This window comes from Andrena cerasifolii, chromosome 1 (genome assembly GCF_050908995.1).
Source record: "Andrena cerasifolii isolate SP2316 chromosome 1, iyAndCera1_principal, whole genome shotgun sequence".
Lineage (NCBI taxonomy): Eukaryota > Metazoa > Arthropoda > Insecta > Hymenoptera > Andrenidae > Andrena > Andrena cerasifolii.
Genome location: NC_135118.1, coordinates 4,959,828 through 4,974,978, shown reverse-complemented (window position 1 = coordinate 4,974,978; position 15,151 = coordinate 4,959,828). Strand labels below are relative to the sequence as shown.

The 15,151-nt window shown below is 40.9% G+C and overlaps 1 protein-coding gene across 7 annotated transcripts in view; it reads right to left on the bottom strand.

The window, feature by feature from the left end:
* Positions 1-15,151, bottom strand: part of LOC143378439 (uncharacterized) — a 216,665-nt gene that overhangs the window by 163,665 nt on the left and 37,849 nt on the right. Inside the window, exon 1 of one of the 7 annotated variants that reach the window (XM_076830184.1) lies at positions 10,195-11,157. The exons of the other annotated variants lie outside the window; for them this stretch is intronic. Coding sequence (XP_076686299.1) covers positions 10,195-10,256 — 62 coding nt within the window. The 5' untranslated portion in view covers positions 10,257-11,157. Of the gene's footprint in view, positions 1-10,194; positions 11,158-15,151 lie in introns of those variants that run through there. 7 annotated transcript variants of the gene reach the window in all.

Genomic DNA, 15,151 nt, shown 5'->3' with positions numbered 1-15,151 from the left:
ACACGCACGTGACAACGGCTGTCAAAGTAGAAAGGAAAGCTAAGACACTCGTTGAATGAAGGATAGAAATAGTCCAGTGAAATTAGGATCTGTCTTCGGAATAAATTTTGGTATGGGCCTTTATTTGGTCGTTTTAAACAGTACGTCAAAAGTCCCCATCGATCCGATCGCCGCTAATATTTTTACAGAGGGTTGAAAAACATAATAACAGTTTTTCGCGAAAATCTCGTTAGCTAGCAGTTTTACGACAAAAATAGTTATTATGAAATTTGTAGCTTGGGAAATTCTCTGCAAAAAAGGTCCTATGAGTTCTTTTCGTAGGAGTAACCGTTTTCATGCATCTCGGGTTACTATGTTTCAACCCCTATACTTTTGACGAGGGAAGATCTCGAACCTGGAAATTCAAAAAATTATGAAACTCTGTAAATATGTAGGGGATGTCCTCCTGAGTATAACGCAATTATGTTTGCTGCCCAAAATCACTCCAAGAGGGTGCAATTGACCCCTGATTTTTATTTTATTTTGTATTATTACTCGCGAGCTGTAGGAGATAGAAAAAAAGTGTTCAGGAGAAAGTTACATCGTTTATTTAGGACTATCATTTGGTAAATTATAGTTCTCACAGTTCTTACGGTTCGCGAGTTATAACACAAAGTCGAAAAACACGGATATTCAGGGGTCAAATTCATACCCTTAGAGTGCATTTGGGCAGCAAACAAAATTGCGTTGTATTCAGGAGGACATCCCCTATATATTTACAATGTTTTATAATTTTTTGAATTTCCGGGTTCAGGTTCTTCCCTTGTCAAAATATGAGTGTTGACATTTGGTAACCCAACATACACGAAAATGAATACTCCAACAATAAAACTCATACTACCTTTTTTGTAGAGAATTTCCTAACCTATAAATTTCATAATAACTATTTTCGTAGTAGAACTGCTAGATAACGAGATATTCTCGATAAACCGTATTTTTTTTATATTCTGTAAAATCGTTAGCGGCATTCGGATCGATGGAGACTTTTGACATATTGTTTAAAACGACAAAATAAAGGCCCATACAAATATTTAGCTTGCTGGGATTTATTCCGAAGACATATCCTAATTTCACAGGACTAAAAGTATTATTTCTCGCAAGCGAAGATCCACCCCGTCGAAAATTAAACAATTTTGAAAACTTTGGGGATATGTATAGGTTAATATAAGTATGTATTACGCAATTTTTTTTTTGGCTGCCTAAATTCATTCTAAGGGGGTGAAATTGACCCCTGAATATCCGTTTTTTTCCAATTTTGTGTTATAACTCGCGAACCGTAAGAACTGTAAGAACTATAACTTACCAAATGTTAGTCCTAATTAAAAGAAGTAACTTTTTCTTAAACACTTTTTTTCTATCTCCTACAGTTCGCGAGTAATAATACTAAATAAAAAAAAATTCTAGGGGCAATTGCACCCTTTTGGAGTGAATTTGGTCAGCAAACAAAATTCCGTTGTACTCAGGAGGACATCCCCTACATATTTACAGAGTTTCATAATTTTTTTTGAATTTCAAGGTTCGGGATCTTCCCTTGTCAAAAGTATAGGGGTTGAAACATAGTAACCCGAGATGCATGAAAATGGTTACTCCTACGAAAAAAACTCAAAAGATCTTTTTTGTAGATTATACTTCTTTAAACACTGTGCTCATTGAATCTTACAGTTTATTGAAAACACGATACCTTTATCAAATAAGGAATCTACATGAAAAACTGATGTAATTCAAGATACACCATCTATAGCCAAAAGGGGGCGGGGGGCAGAAACACTTCACTTACGAGGCGTCCTTAAATTACGTAGGGGAGGCCGGGGCTAAAAGTTCCGATTTCGATAAAACATAAAAAATGACTGGAAAATAATGTAGTTATTCTCTTCACTATTGACTAATTTCTTGTTAAATTTATTATATCTTCTGACTTTAAGCTTGTGTTTAATATATTGTAATAGGTTTCCCATAGAAAGTAATTTATTTGTGGCTGATCGAAGCGGAACTTCTTACCCCTATATGGGGCAAGTTGTTATCGCATTGGGGTAAGTTGTTACTATGATATAAGAGTTGCCTTCTAATGAAATAAAGCAGAATTTTAATAATAATGGTTATTTATGAAGGTTCGGACCAACAAAAATGTATTATCTTTAAAAGAAAACCAAAAGCGACAGTTTTTATTTATCTTTACGCATATCTTCGATCGAAGTCGTGTCCCTTTCCGCCTTTCATTCATATGTTCGCATCTTAAAGCACAGCGGAAACAATTTATACATTTGCGGCAGGTCTGTGAAGATAGCACCCCCAAATTCGAAATTTTGGAAAAACTCAACGGCATTCGTTTGTCCATCGTTTGCCCACGTTTGCCCATCAAAAATTTTCGTTTGACCACCCTCCAAAAAAGAGTTATGAACAAAATAAAAAAATTGTCTTCATCACCCATCATGCATTTCAATTTTTTAATAGAAGGATACGAATATACCCGACCTGGCCACGTTTGCCCACTCTCAGATTTTATTTGCCCACCCTCCAGAATTTAAATAAAAAATAAAAACCTCGAAAAGAAGGGTACAGGTGAAGCGATCGCGTTAAAGTTCGATTATTCTCGAAAATATTATCAAAATCGTTCTTTCAACGGTCCAGTTCGTTAGTTTAGATGTAGAAGAGATTTGCCCATCCATTAATTTCGTATGCACACCCTTCAGAATCGAATTATTAATGAAGATAGCCAAGAAGTGCGGTGCCCGTTGAAGCGATCGCGTTAAAGTTCGATTTTTCTGGAAAATAATATCAAAATCGTTCTTTCAACGATGCAGTCCGTTAGTTTAGATGTAGAAGAGATTTGCCCATGCATTAATTTCGTATGCCCACCCTCCAGAATCGAATTATTAATAAAGATAGCCAAGAAGTGCGGTACCCGTTAAACCGAATACATTTCCGTTCGTTTTTTTTCCGAATGAATTATCAAAATGGATTGTTCTTACCGTAAAGGTTAAAGGTGTTTGGTGACATGTTATCCACTTCAATTTGTATCGCTCATCGAACACTTCACACTTTTCACACATCTGCAGCATGCGCAGAATAACACCAGAGTGGTTTTCTAGTCATTTTTCACTAATTACCGCAATGATATCGCACAACGGAAAATAATATAATGTCACAGTTACTTTACAAACCGTAAATGAACGCACGATTTCGCAAGAGTTGCGCCCGAACTCTGTAGACCGACTGACTTTCGTGCGTCGTTGGAAACAATTCGAGAGTGTCGCAGACATCTGTTTACGTTTCGGCACGTTCGATGACGACACGCAGCGCTGCTACCCTAACTAAAGGGGCGCAGCGCCGAGTGCCACTGCCGAAACGTAAACAGATGTCTGGCGATACTCTCGAATTATTTCCAACGACGCACTTCTTGGCTATCTTTGTTAATAATTCGATTCTGGAGGGTGGACATACGAAATTAATGCATGGGCAAATCTCTTCTATATCTAAACTAACGGACTGCATCGTTGAAAGAACGATTTTGATATTATTTTCCAGAAAAATCGAACTTTAACGCGATCGCTTCAACGGGCACCGCACTTCTTGGCTATCTTTATTAATAATTCGATTCTGGAGGGTGGGCATACGAAATTAATGCATGGGCAAATCTCTTCTATATCTAAACTAACGGACTGCATCGTTGAAAAAACGATTTTGATATTATTTTCCAGAAAAATCGAACTTTAACGCGATCGCTTCAACGGGCATCGCACTTCTTGGCTATCTTTATTAATAATTCGATTCTGGAGGGTGGGCATACGAAATTAATGCATGGGCAAATCTCTTCTACATCTAAACTAACGGACTGCATCGTTGAAAGACCGATTTTGATAATATTTTCTAGAAAAATCGAACTTTAACGCGATCGCTTCACCTGTACCCTTCTTTTCGAGGTTTTTATTTTTTATTTAAATTCTGGAGGGTGGGCAAATGAAATCTGAGAGTGGGCAAACGTGGCCAGGTCGGGTATATTCGTATCCTTCTTTTAAAAAATTGAAATGCATTCATCGTGGGTGATGAAGACAAATTTTTTATTTTATTCATAACTTTTTTTGTAGGGTGGGCAAAAAAAAAATTTTATGGGCAAACGTGGGCAAACGAAGGACAAACGAATGCCGTTGAGTTTTTTTAAAAAATCGAATTTGGGGGTGCTATCTTCACAGACCTATTTGCGGCGGGGCAAGTTTTTACGGTACCAACGTGCCCCAAGTCACGGTAACAACTAGCCCCTACCGACACATGTAGCAATTTCAAAGATTATTCTGCTTATACATGTATTCAAACGATAAACACTATTACACCATGTTCTTAAATGTCATTTGATCCATAAGAACGATTCAATCTATAATATCTACGTTAAATAATTGAAATAGACCAAAAAGTAATGATAGAAAAATTTTTACTTATCTGGTACGCGACTAATAGGTCCTTGCTTACAACCACACAATTCGCTGTCGCGGACGCTATTAAAGTGGGGGACAGAGTGGCGTGATCAACTCACACGGAAAAAATAATTTAAAGTACAACGCTCTTTTTATTTCGAAGATAGAGCCGTCGGAACAACTTACCCCCGGAACTTTTAGCCCCGGTCTCCCCTAAGGCTTTTTGGGATAGGAGGGGGTCGCGAATTTCTTACGTTCTCTTACAAAGGGGGGAGAGGGAGTAAGGTAGCGTGTTACGTAATACTTTTTTAAACCAAATTTTCAATATGAGTAGCCTAAAAATCGATGTCAATGCATTATATAAATCTTTAATAGAATTTTAATAACTCGAAAGATGCAATGTAAAAAATATTACGTAAGGAAGGGGGGAGGGGGTTGGAATATAAAATCTTACGAATTCTTATACCGGGGGAAGTAGGGGTAAGAAATTCCAACAGTTACCCTTACGTAATTTAAGGTCGGGCCCTTAGCACGAAGCACGTAACCCCAAGATTGATTCCAATCTTTACTAACAGTCCATATAAATTGATATGCACCGGAACATTCTGCGAGCCTGCAGTTCCATTGAGATTCTCGGCGCGTAAAGACGTAAACAGGCGATAAGACAATGCCAGAGCTACGCCGCATCGTTTTCTGATAAATAATTCCCTCGTTGCTCGCGTACCTTTTTACAGCCGCCTTCCCTACTTTCGAGTCTATAAAAGTACTCTGTGACGAAGCCTTTTTTTTTTATTGCGACGCAGAACGTCAACGAATATCAATAAACGCTACATACGAGTCATATGACGTACAGGTATGCCTGATCAATGCCAAATTGGTCGTTTATACCCGCACAGATGTATAAAAGTCCCTGAAAGGATACCTTAAACTGACGTCAGAGATCTTTACCTCCTCTAACTACGTATTTGTTCGATTAGTTGTGCACATACTTTGCGCAGGCAATATTTAGAGTTTTACGTAAGTGAAAACTCTAAGGAGTTGAGATTCAAGAACTTTCTGTCCTCTGTTCTCCGCCAGAGGGAAATGTTTATTATTAAAACGATACCGCGTTAACTCTTTAACAGTTCGTTGCGTTCGGTAGGTATGGATATACACTGAGTGCAGGAGAAAGTATATTATTATAACAGTCGCTACAAATTTTGAACATTGAAAAGTACAGCTTTTCATGATTCTGAACTTCGTTAATTTTAACGGTCCGTTGAAAGGTTGCGACGAGTGAATCTCTTACTATATATTGATTTCTGTGTAAATTCGTTTGATCATTAAATTGACGCGTTGGATACTAAAGGGTCCTCCAGACGCTGATGCATGTTGCAGTGAAACGTTGATACATGCATCATGATGCAGGTTTCATGAAACACGTTGCTACGTCCGTAGATCGGTTTCCGTGTTTCAGCATCAGAAGCGGAACTGGCATCTTGCTCAGTAGCTAGGCGCGTGAGCAAGATGCAAGAGTCATGAAACCTGCATCAGTGTTTCACTGCAACATGTATCAGCATCTGGATGCCCCTTAACGCTTTGACTAGCGACCGGGTGCTTTCACTTTTGCGGCTGGAAACTACTTAATACTTTTCATATCTTCACACAATTTCTTTTATAAATTGGAGCTATATCTACCAAGAGAACATATTTGATAGTAGGAAAATAGGTAGCGGCAGGGACTATCTAGATGTACAAAAGAGCCACAAGTGTTTCACGTGCAAGGGCGCTAACTCGACCCTTCCTTCACATATTTGCATTGAAATATCTGTGCAAGTATTGCAAAACTCTCGACAACCACCAGGGGGGATTTGTGTATAGTTGTAAGTAGGTCTAGGGCAGCGAATTAAGGCTCCCACGGACCAACGCGAATATTCGCGGCGGCAGCGGATCCGCCGCAGTTCAGCAGCTTTTTATACGGGGTGGCTTATGGGCAGTGTTAAGGCTCCCCCAAACCAACGCGAATATCCGCTCCGCGCCGCGGATCAGATAAGGCTGCAGTTTTTTATATGTGGTGGCTTATGGACAGTGCTATCTGATCCGCGGCGGAACCGCTCCGCGCCGCGAAGTTCGCGTTGATTTAGGGGAGCCTTTATGTGATCCGCGGCGGATCAGATGAGCCTGCCCATAAGCAGCCACGTATAAAAAAACTGCTGAACTGCGGCGGATCTGCTGCCGCCGCGAATATTCGCGTTGGTCTGTGGGAGCCTTTAGGTAGGGGCGGCAAATTTTGGGGTCGACAAATTTTGGGAAGCGACAATTTTGAGCGGCACCAAATTTTTAGCGAAAGAAATTAGAAAATGTTTATCTGATCCACGGTGAATCCGTTGCCGTCACGAATATTCCGTTAGAATGTGGGAGCCTTTAGGTAGGGGCGGCAAATTTTCCGGGCGACAAATTTTGAGGGGCACCAAATTTTTCGCAACAGAAATTAGAAAATGTTTATCTGATCCACGGTGAATCCGTTGCCGTCACGAATATTCCGTTAGAATGTGGGAGCCTTTAGGTAGGGGCGGCAAATTTTGGGGTCGACAAATTTTGGGAAGCGACAATTTTGAGCGGCACCAAATTTTTAGCGAAAGAAATTAGAAAATGTTTATCTGATCCACGGTGAATCCGTTGCCGTCACGAATATTCCGTTAGAATGTGGGAGCCTTTAGGTAGGGGCTGCAAATTTTAGGGAGCGATAATTTTGAGGGGCACCAAATTTTTAGCGAAAGAAATTAGAAAATGTTTATCTGATCCACGGTGAATCCGTTGCCGTCACGAATATTCCGTTAGAATGTGGGAGCCTTTAGGTAGGGGCTGCAAATTTTAGGGAGCGATAATTTTGAGGGGCACCAAATTTTTAGCGAAAGAAATTAGAAAATGTTTATCTGATCCACGGTGAATCCGTTGCCGTCACGAATATTCCGTTAGAATGTGGGAGCCTTTAGGTAGGGGCTGCAAATTTTAGGGAGCGATAATTTTGAGGGGCACCAAATTTTTGGCGAAAGAAATTAGAAAATGTTTATCTGATCCGCGGTGAATCCGCTGCCGTCGCGAATATTCCGTTAGACTGTGGGAGCCTTTAGGTAGGGGCGGCAAATTTTCCGGGCGACAAATTTTGAGGGGCACCAAATTTTTCGCAACAGAAATTAGAAAATGTTTATCTGATCCACGGTGAATCCGTTGCCGTCACGAATATTCCGTTAGAATGTGGGAGCCTTTAGGTAGGGGCGGCAAATTTTGGGGGCGACAAATTTTGGGGAGGGACAATTTTGAGGGGCACTAAATTTTTAGCGAAAAAACTAGAAAATGTTTATCTGATCCGCTGCTGTCGCGAATAGTCCGTTGGCCTATGGGAGCCTTTAGGTAGGGGCAGCAAATTTTGGGGAGCGACAATCTTGAGGGGTACCAAATTTTTAGCGAAAGAAATTAGGAAATGTTTATCTGATCCGCGGCGGATCCGCTGCCGTCGCGAATATTCCGTTAGACTGTGGGAGCCTTTAGGTAGGGGCGGAAAATTTTGGGGAGCGACAATTTTGAGGGGCGCCAAATTTTTAACGAAAGAAATTAGAAAATGTTTATCTAATCCGCTGCCATCGCGAATATTCCGTTGGCCTGTGGGAGCCTTTAGGTAGAGGCGGCAAATTTTGGGGAGCGACAATTTTGAGGGGCACCAAATTTTTGGCGAAAGAAATTAGAAAATGTTTAAACACAGGGGCTTGAGACTACAGTAAAAACAAATCACTCCTTTTCATGTAGCGAATTAGTAAAAACTCACATGTGGGTAACCATATTGAATTAATTTTTAAATTCTCTCGACTCATTTCAATTAACATACTTGATGATAATTCACGGAAAGGGTGGCAGACGCTTGTTAGCCTAGGGGTGGCAAATCTCAAAATCTGACCCTGACAACCAGAGTAGGTACACGTGCACAATTCATTCTCGTCTGTTTCTTCGAAGAAGTGAATGTTATGTGTCCCGATTAAAAAAGAAGACAAAATACTAAAGGATGTTTAGTTTATTGCATTCAGAGAGTCATCCACCCCTCCCCTTTTCTGCAAAAAGTGAAAATTACACGCTAACTGTGTACGTACTAAGGTGAATGTCCCAATTTCTGCTCATTTCGTATTTTTCTTATTATTATATGCGTTACGTTTGTACTGTAGCTGCAACAAAATAATTCTAAATTATTTAAACATTTACGCGAGTGTTGCGCGAGCTGGGGGCAATAAATACATCGCTATTTTTCAGGAACAGAAACACGGACATTTAGAGCATTATATATTTAATTACAAATTACTAATAGTTAAACAACTTGATATATCTTTCTTAAATAGTGTCTGGATTGTTTGATTTATTATTAAAGAATTAATCAATTACTCTGCAAATTTTCACCACAAACAAATTTTTTCACTTTTATGACGTTACCTCTTAAATGAACAGAATTTGGGACATTCACCTTATGTGGCAACTGAAGAAACAAAAATTAGCGACACGATGCAACCTTTCTTTTCGTTCCTAATACAGAGATGTTTACGACAGAGGGAAATTTACTTGTGCGTATGTACATATAAGACGTTGCGTGAACAGATACAAAGAAGTTTGGTAGGTTATCAGACAATGAAACGATTAAGTCGGGAGATTAAAACCACAGACGGAAGAAAAATAAAGTGACTGGTAAAGTATAAATGAGAAGGTAATTTAATGAATTTGCAATGTAGAATGCTAGATCGGAGCAATAGGTGAAGGATGATTGAACTCGGATATATAGGGTGTAATTTAATAGGTGATCTTTCGATATAATAAGTCCAATTTCGAACTGTATGTTTCAAGTATTCGTAAATATTTTGAAACTGGTGTAAGAATTTGTAATTCAAAAATTGCTAGTTACCAGTATGTCAATAAAATGAATTACGATTCGTCTAATATTTCTTTTAATTTTGTATGCATTATTGTACCGCGGCAAATAATGCATGCGATATAGGCAATGGCCACTGTCATGCTTAATTAAGATCGCTAATAATCCATGGCGTAACTGCTGGTTATTATCGCGATTTGTGCAATTACATTTAAGCTCACAAAGTGTTATACTACCACTACGTTACAATTTATCGTAATAGGCAGCATTTACATGCTGCAAAGGATAATTAATGCCAAGTTTAATAAAAACCCTACATAATACGTACAATGCACTGTTAACCAAATACTAATATATCGATAATACTCTGCTATTTATTCGTAAACAAGGTGAATAAGACCAGAAATATAGATATAACAAATTTCCGTAGTTTTCTAAGTAAATATTATGGTGAAATTATTTAACAAGTCTGCCTTCAGAATGCTCAGTGTGCATAGGTATCGGTTAAATTAACATACGATTTTATTTCTAAAAAAATTAGCTTCTAGAAAAAATTACAACTCTTGAAAACATTCCATCTTTACCCTGAATATTTACCAAGATAGCAAAAGAGGTAATCAAATATTACGCTCCAACGAACCGTTCAACACGCAAAATACTACCACGTTTTAAAGAATATGCCTTCGCCTAAAGGTTTTCAATCTAAATTTTTAGTTCCCCTCTCGATATTTTGTGTATCATCCTCGGAGAACGTTGAAACTCGGTTCCCATTGGAACCGGTTTACAACGAGGCCCGATAAAACGCTATAATGAGAAGCACGGTAGAAAGAAAGGAAGACGGAAAGAAAGAGAACATACCGAGCAGGAATATCGCTGGGATACTGGGGCTTCTCGGTGTGAAACGTCGTGCCGAACGTCATAACCGAGCAGGTAGGCAATCGCTGCTGCCGATGGTCGGAATCCTTGCCGGTTCTGTGCCGATCCACGTTACCGGCCGAGTAGCCACGGCCGCCGAACAATTCGACTAGTCAGCTGATCGCGCGATGCTTCATCGCCTCGCTTACTGTACGCATGATTGCTGGAATTTTCGTGAGAATCGCTCCCCTCTGTCGCACGAGCCGCGGCTGTCACACCGCGAGCCCTCGGGCGCGAATCAGGCGGCGAGTCGAAAAAAACAACGACGGGAAGCCGCCTCCCCCCCCCCAAACTGTCTCGGCCGTTCCTCACTTTCCACGCTAGCGCGCCGTCGGCCAGATCCGAGCAGGTTCAAACGTGTCTTCCTGTCGAGCCGTTTCCCTCGCACAACAGGTCGTCCTACGTGCCTCCCCAACAACACTGTCTCCGCCACAATCACACTTATCTAGCTCCTCGCCGTATCACAGATATTCCCCCCCCCCGGCACTTCCTGTGCGACTGGTGGCAGCGCGTCTCGCGGCGCGAGTCGTGAGAGATCGTAGCGTCGGTGGAAGGAAGAGGCGAGCAGGTAATGGGATCGATCGCCGAGATCAAGCGCGGCAGGGTTGTCACGAGGCTCCTTCCGCGCTGCTTCCGCCCGCTTGCTGTCGCGAGTATATAACGGTGCCGAGGCGCGGTCGGTAAACAGAAATCACGCACGGATATTTAACGAACCGACACACTCGACGAACGGAGGCAAGTGCAACGACCCGACGTTCCTTCTCTCGCCTTGTTCGCGCGCCGCTCGGTCTGGCGACCGCCTGTCATCCGACTGGGGCGACTGTTGTGCGCCGTTGAAATGCGTGCCGGAGAAGTATCCGCCGAACGGAAAGCACGTATGCGGGGCGGTGTGTGTCGGTAGCGCGGTGTGCGCGAGTGGCAGGCAGAACGCAAGGGTGCCCGACGAGAACCGATCACGCCCGAGACGGACCGACAGAGCACAGAACCAACTCCTGTCACGGCTGGCGTACGACTGCCTCTGAGAGAGAGAAGCCGGCCGACGGCGGCAGGTCGTGGGGGACGTCACCACTCCCGTGGCCCTTCACCCCTCCCCTCGGCACCATGCAGCCGACATCCAGGACGCGCATCGCACCGCTACGTACTCGTGTCACTATCCTCAACCCCGGACCCCCTAGCCGGCCTGCCCGCAACAGCATCTCTCGCCATCGACATTCGACGTCTCTCAAAAACGCATTGCATCGAGTAGCTCCCTCTCCAGTTTCCTACTTTCCCCGCGGTTTATTCGGCCAGACTCTCTGTGAAGATCCCTTCCTTTCCAGCAGATCCGCGGAGCGTGGATTCGGATCGCGTGACTGGGAAATTGTGCGACGACGTTTTCGTCACTTTCCAACGCGCTCCATGCCACCTGGGTCACCTATTTTTATTCCGACCAACCTTCTTCCGCAGGAAGCGCTGCGCGTCGCGAGCGCTCGTTAAGTCTTGAATTTGCTACGCTCCCCGCTGCGTATTTAGCTCGATATCGGAATGGAGACGGGAATTGAGAAGTGTGTTCGTTATTTCGGCACCGTGAGACACGGAGTGTTTCGGGGATCGGGATGTGTATAGCGTGGAGGCTGGGTTAGTGAGATGCGCAAGGCTAAAGGGAACTTTTTTTCTGGCATGGACTTTGGTAATTACCGTGAACTGAGGGAACGTTGGCAGTGCGGGTAACGTTGGCATCTACTTAACATAAAGTGACCAGACGTCCCGCATTTGAGCCCTTTGTCCCGCATTGTAAAGTGTCCCGCAAAGTGTCCCGGATTGGGCATGTAAGGTGAATGCCCCAATTTCGGATCAAGTCCCCATTTCTGCTCATTTCGTATTTTTTCTTATTATTATAAGCGTTACGTTTGTACCGTAGTTGCAACAAAATAATTCGGATATACTTCCGAATGGCCCCGGTGGGCGATCGACACGAGGCTTGAGGGGAGGGGTGGGGAGGGGGTGTGGACCCTATCTAATAATTGTAACTTCGGGTATTTATTAGTTTGCGAAATATTAATAAAAAATTATTGTTAATTTTTTTTCACACCTTTTCTTTTATTAATATTTCGGAAACTCTGGAGTAGTGGACCCAACATGTGAGACATATTGGTCTACTACACCTACGCTACAACATATATGAGTTCCATCAAAATCCGTGTCGCGGCCTCCCTTGTAAGCAGTGAAATATGTTAGTTTTCGCGGTGGAAGACCAAATATTCTTCGGAAACGATGAAATGTGCTTCTGTACGTGGCGAACTGAAGCGTGCTGTTCTTTATAAGAAAAATGAAACGTGCTACTTTTCGTAACGCACGTCGTATTAAGGGGTTAGACTACTGTGAAACGGTCGAAAAATCGTAATTTTTTTTTTTTCGCTTAAATATTAGTTTGAAATCTCTAGAATGACTTGCAAAAGGTTTGAAATATAAATGTACCTTAGTTTTGGAGATGAAGAGCCAAACGCACACTAGAATGTTTGCGCGCCGAACGATACTTTTCAAAACGGGGTACATGATTTCTCAATCTGTATTGATGCGATCATTGTGATCAAATTTTGCAGACATGTTTGTTGCTACATTCTCTAAGCATTAACAGACCATTTTTTCAAAATTCCTTTTTTTACGGGAGTTACAGACGAATCTTTGCGAAATTGGCATCCTTTTCTTCAACAAGCTATTATTCAGCAAATTTTCAAAATATTAAAAAACGGGTCCATTCATGGTTAGGCATAATATTATACTTAATAGACAGCTTTTGTTTTTTTGTTTTTGACAATCCAAATTTGAGTTAGGAGGTACACCGTTTAAGAAAGACCGTCAGATCGGAGCCACCTCATGACATACATATATCTATACATTTTCTTAATTTTTATAATGGATTGTAAAGCTTTACAATATGCCAAAATCAAATGCTACACCGCGATTTAATCGGCTGATTAGTTTCTCTACAATTTGCGTCAGGTGATTGCCTATTTTTCTGGGCCGTCACAGTAGTCTACCCCCTTAAAAAAAAGGAAAAAAAATGTATGGATTTTCACACTACTTACAAGGGAAGATCCCGGACCCGAAAATTCAAAAAATTCTGAAACTTTGTGGATATGTAGAGAATTTTCTCCTGATTAGAACGCAATTTGTTTGCTGCCCAAAATCACACTAAGGGGGTGAAACTAACCCCTGAAGATTCGGCTATTTTATTTTCTAAATCTTTAAAATATAGAAAAGAAATTTCAAGACAAAAGATACTTCTTTTAATTAGATCTATCAAATGGTAAAAGTTTTATCAATTGATTAAACAATTAGAATGAAGTTATAAACAAAAATATTAATAATGTTTTCTAAAATTCGTTGTTTCACGAGAAATCTGAACTGGATGTTTAAATAATTATGAAACAACATAATCCATATTTTTTCCCATACAATTTCAACTTTTGTTGTATCGCGGAAATATGCTCCTCGACAATCTAATAAATTTTGGATGCCATTGTAACGTACCTGAAGCTGCACGACGAGCAATGTTCTTCTAACATTTGTTAGGAAATAATAAGTGACATGGGACAGTATCCATTTTTTCATTTTTAAAAATATTATCAAAAATCGCTGATTTCGGGAATTTTCGCGATTCTCGACCTTATTCTGCGATCTTTAAACGTTTGTAGCTCGGAGCAACATTAACTTACTGCAATATACAAACGTTTTTTTTTAATTTTCATTATAAGCTCATAAAAAAAAGTTTAAAAATCGACCTTTACTATTTTTTTCGCTATTCCGACCAAATACATTTTTTTTTAAAACGACGAAATGCGTCATTTAGCAAACTAATCCTTCTAGCTTCTCAAAAAAATCTCAAGTCGTTTGGACTACTTCTAAAAAAGTTATGCGATTTTAAAAAGTGCCCGAATATTAATGCGAGTCACTGTATATAGCAAAATGTTCCAAAAACCTGCCAATGTACCCTCGGTTCACGGTATATCAGCTGATTGTTTGAGATGTTTAACTCTTCGGTGATAGCTTTCCTTTTCGAGATTCGCGAGGCAATCAGGTTGTCAATCGCATGCGAAGGTTTGCAGTGCTCGACATGAATGTGGGTTGTGTTTGGGTTTGAATAAATCAACCATTTTAAATTATGGCGGGGAGTAAGGAAAATCGCTGCGAGTTATAGAAATAATAAGATATAAGTATGGCCGGACACACTATTGTTTAGGAACACCCTAATTACTCGTATTACAGATTTACTAGCATCGAAAATCATACGTCACAGCATACATATCCATGCGTGCGTATCACTCTGGGTCACGCAAGATGGTCACGACACGTGACGAATTTAACCACCCCTAAAAATGAACATCGTGGAGAAGTATAGCAAAATAGTGCAATTTGCATTTCTGCGTAATCGAATGTGAACTCGGCACACGAACGAAGGATTTATTAACCGTGGAATAAAAATGGCGCGCACACCGTTAACCACGCGAATTTTTAGTTGCTTCGAGCACGCTGTAAATCTTTTTGACACGTTCCATCGATTCCTTTTTTCTGCTGCACTTTTTGTTACTTGTCAAAGACGCAGATGTTACGCTCTGGTATTCAGGAAACAGCAATAAAAGGAGTGCATTGGTGGCATCAGAATGCATACGCAGTATTGAGCGTAAAAACAAGAAGAATACACGGTAGGGACGCATCGTTGTACTGAGGACTTTTTTATGTAGCGCGGGTGGTACTTTCTGAATCGTGATACTGTATTTACGGATTTGAATGAAACGGTAGATACCATTGGGAAAATATGTGACGTAGCTCTTTCAGTGTCCTTTGCCATTAAGGGCTGAGAACAGGCGATTGTTTGTGATTTTTTTTTTTAAAAAGCGGAAGCACATATTTGTACAGA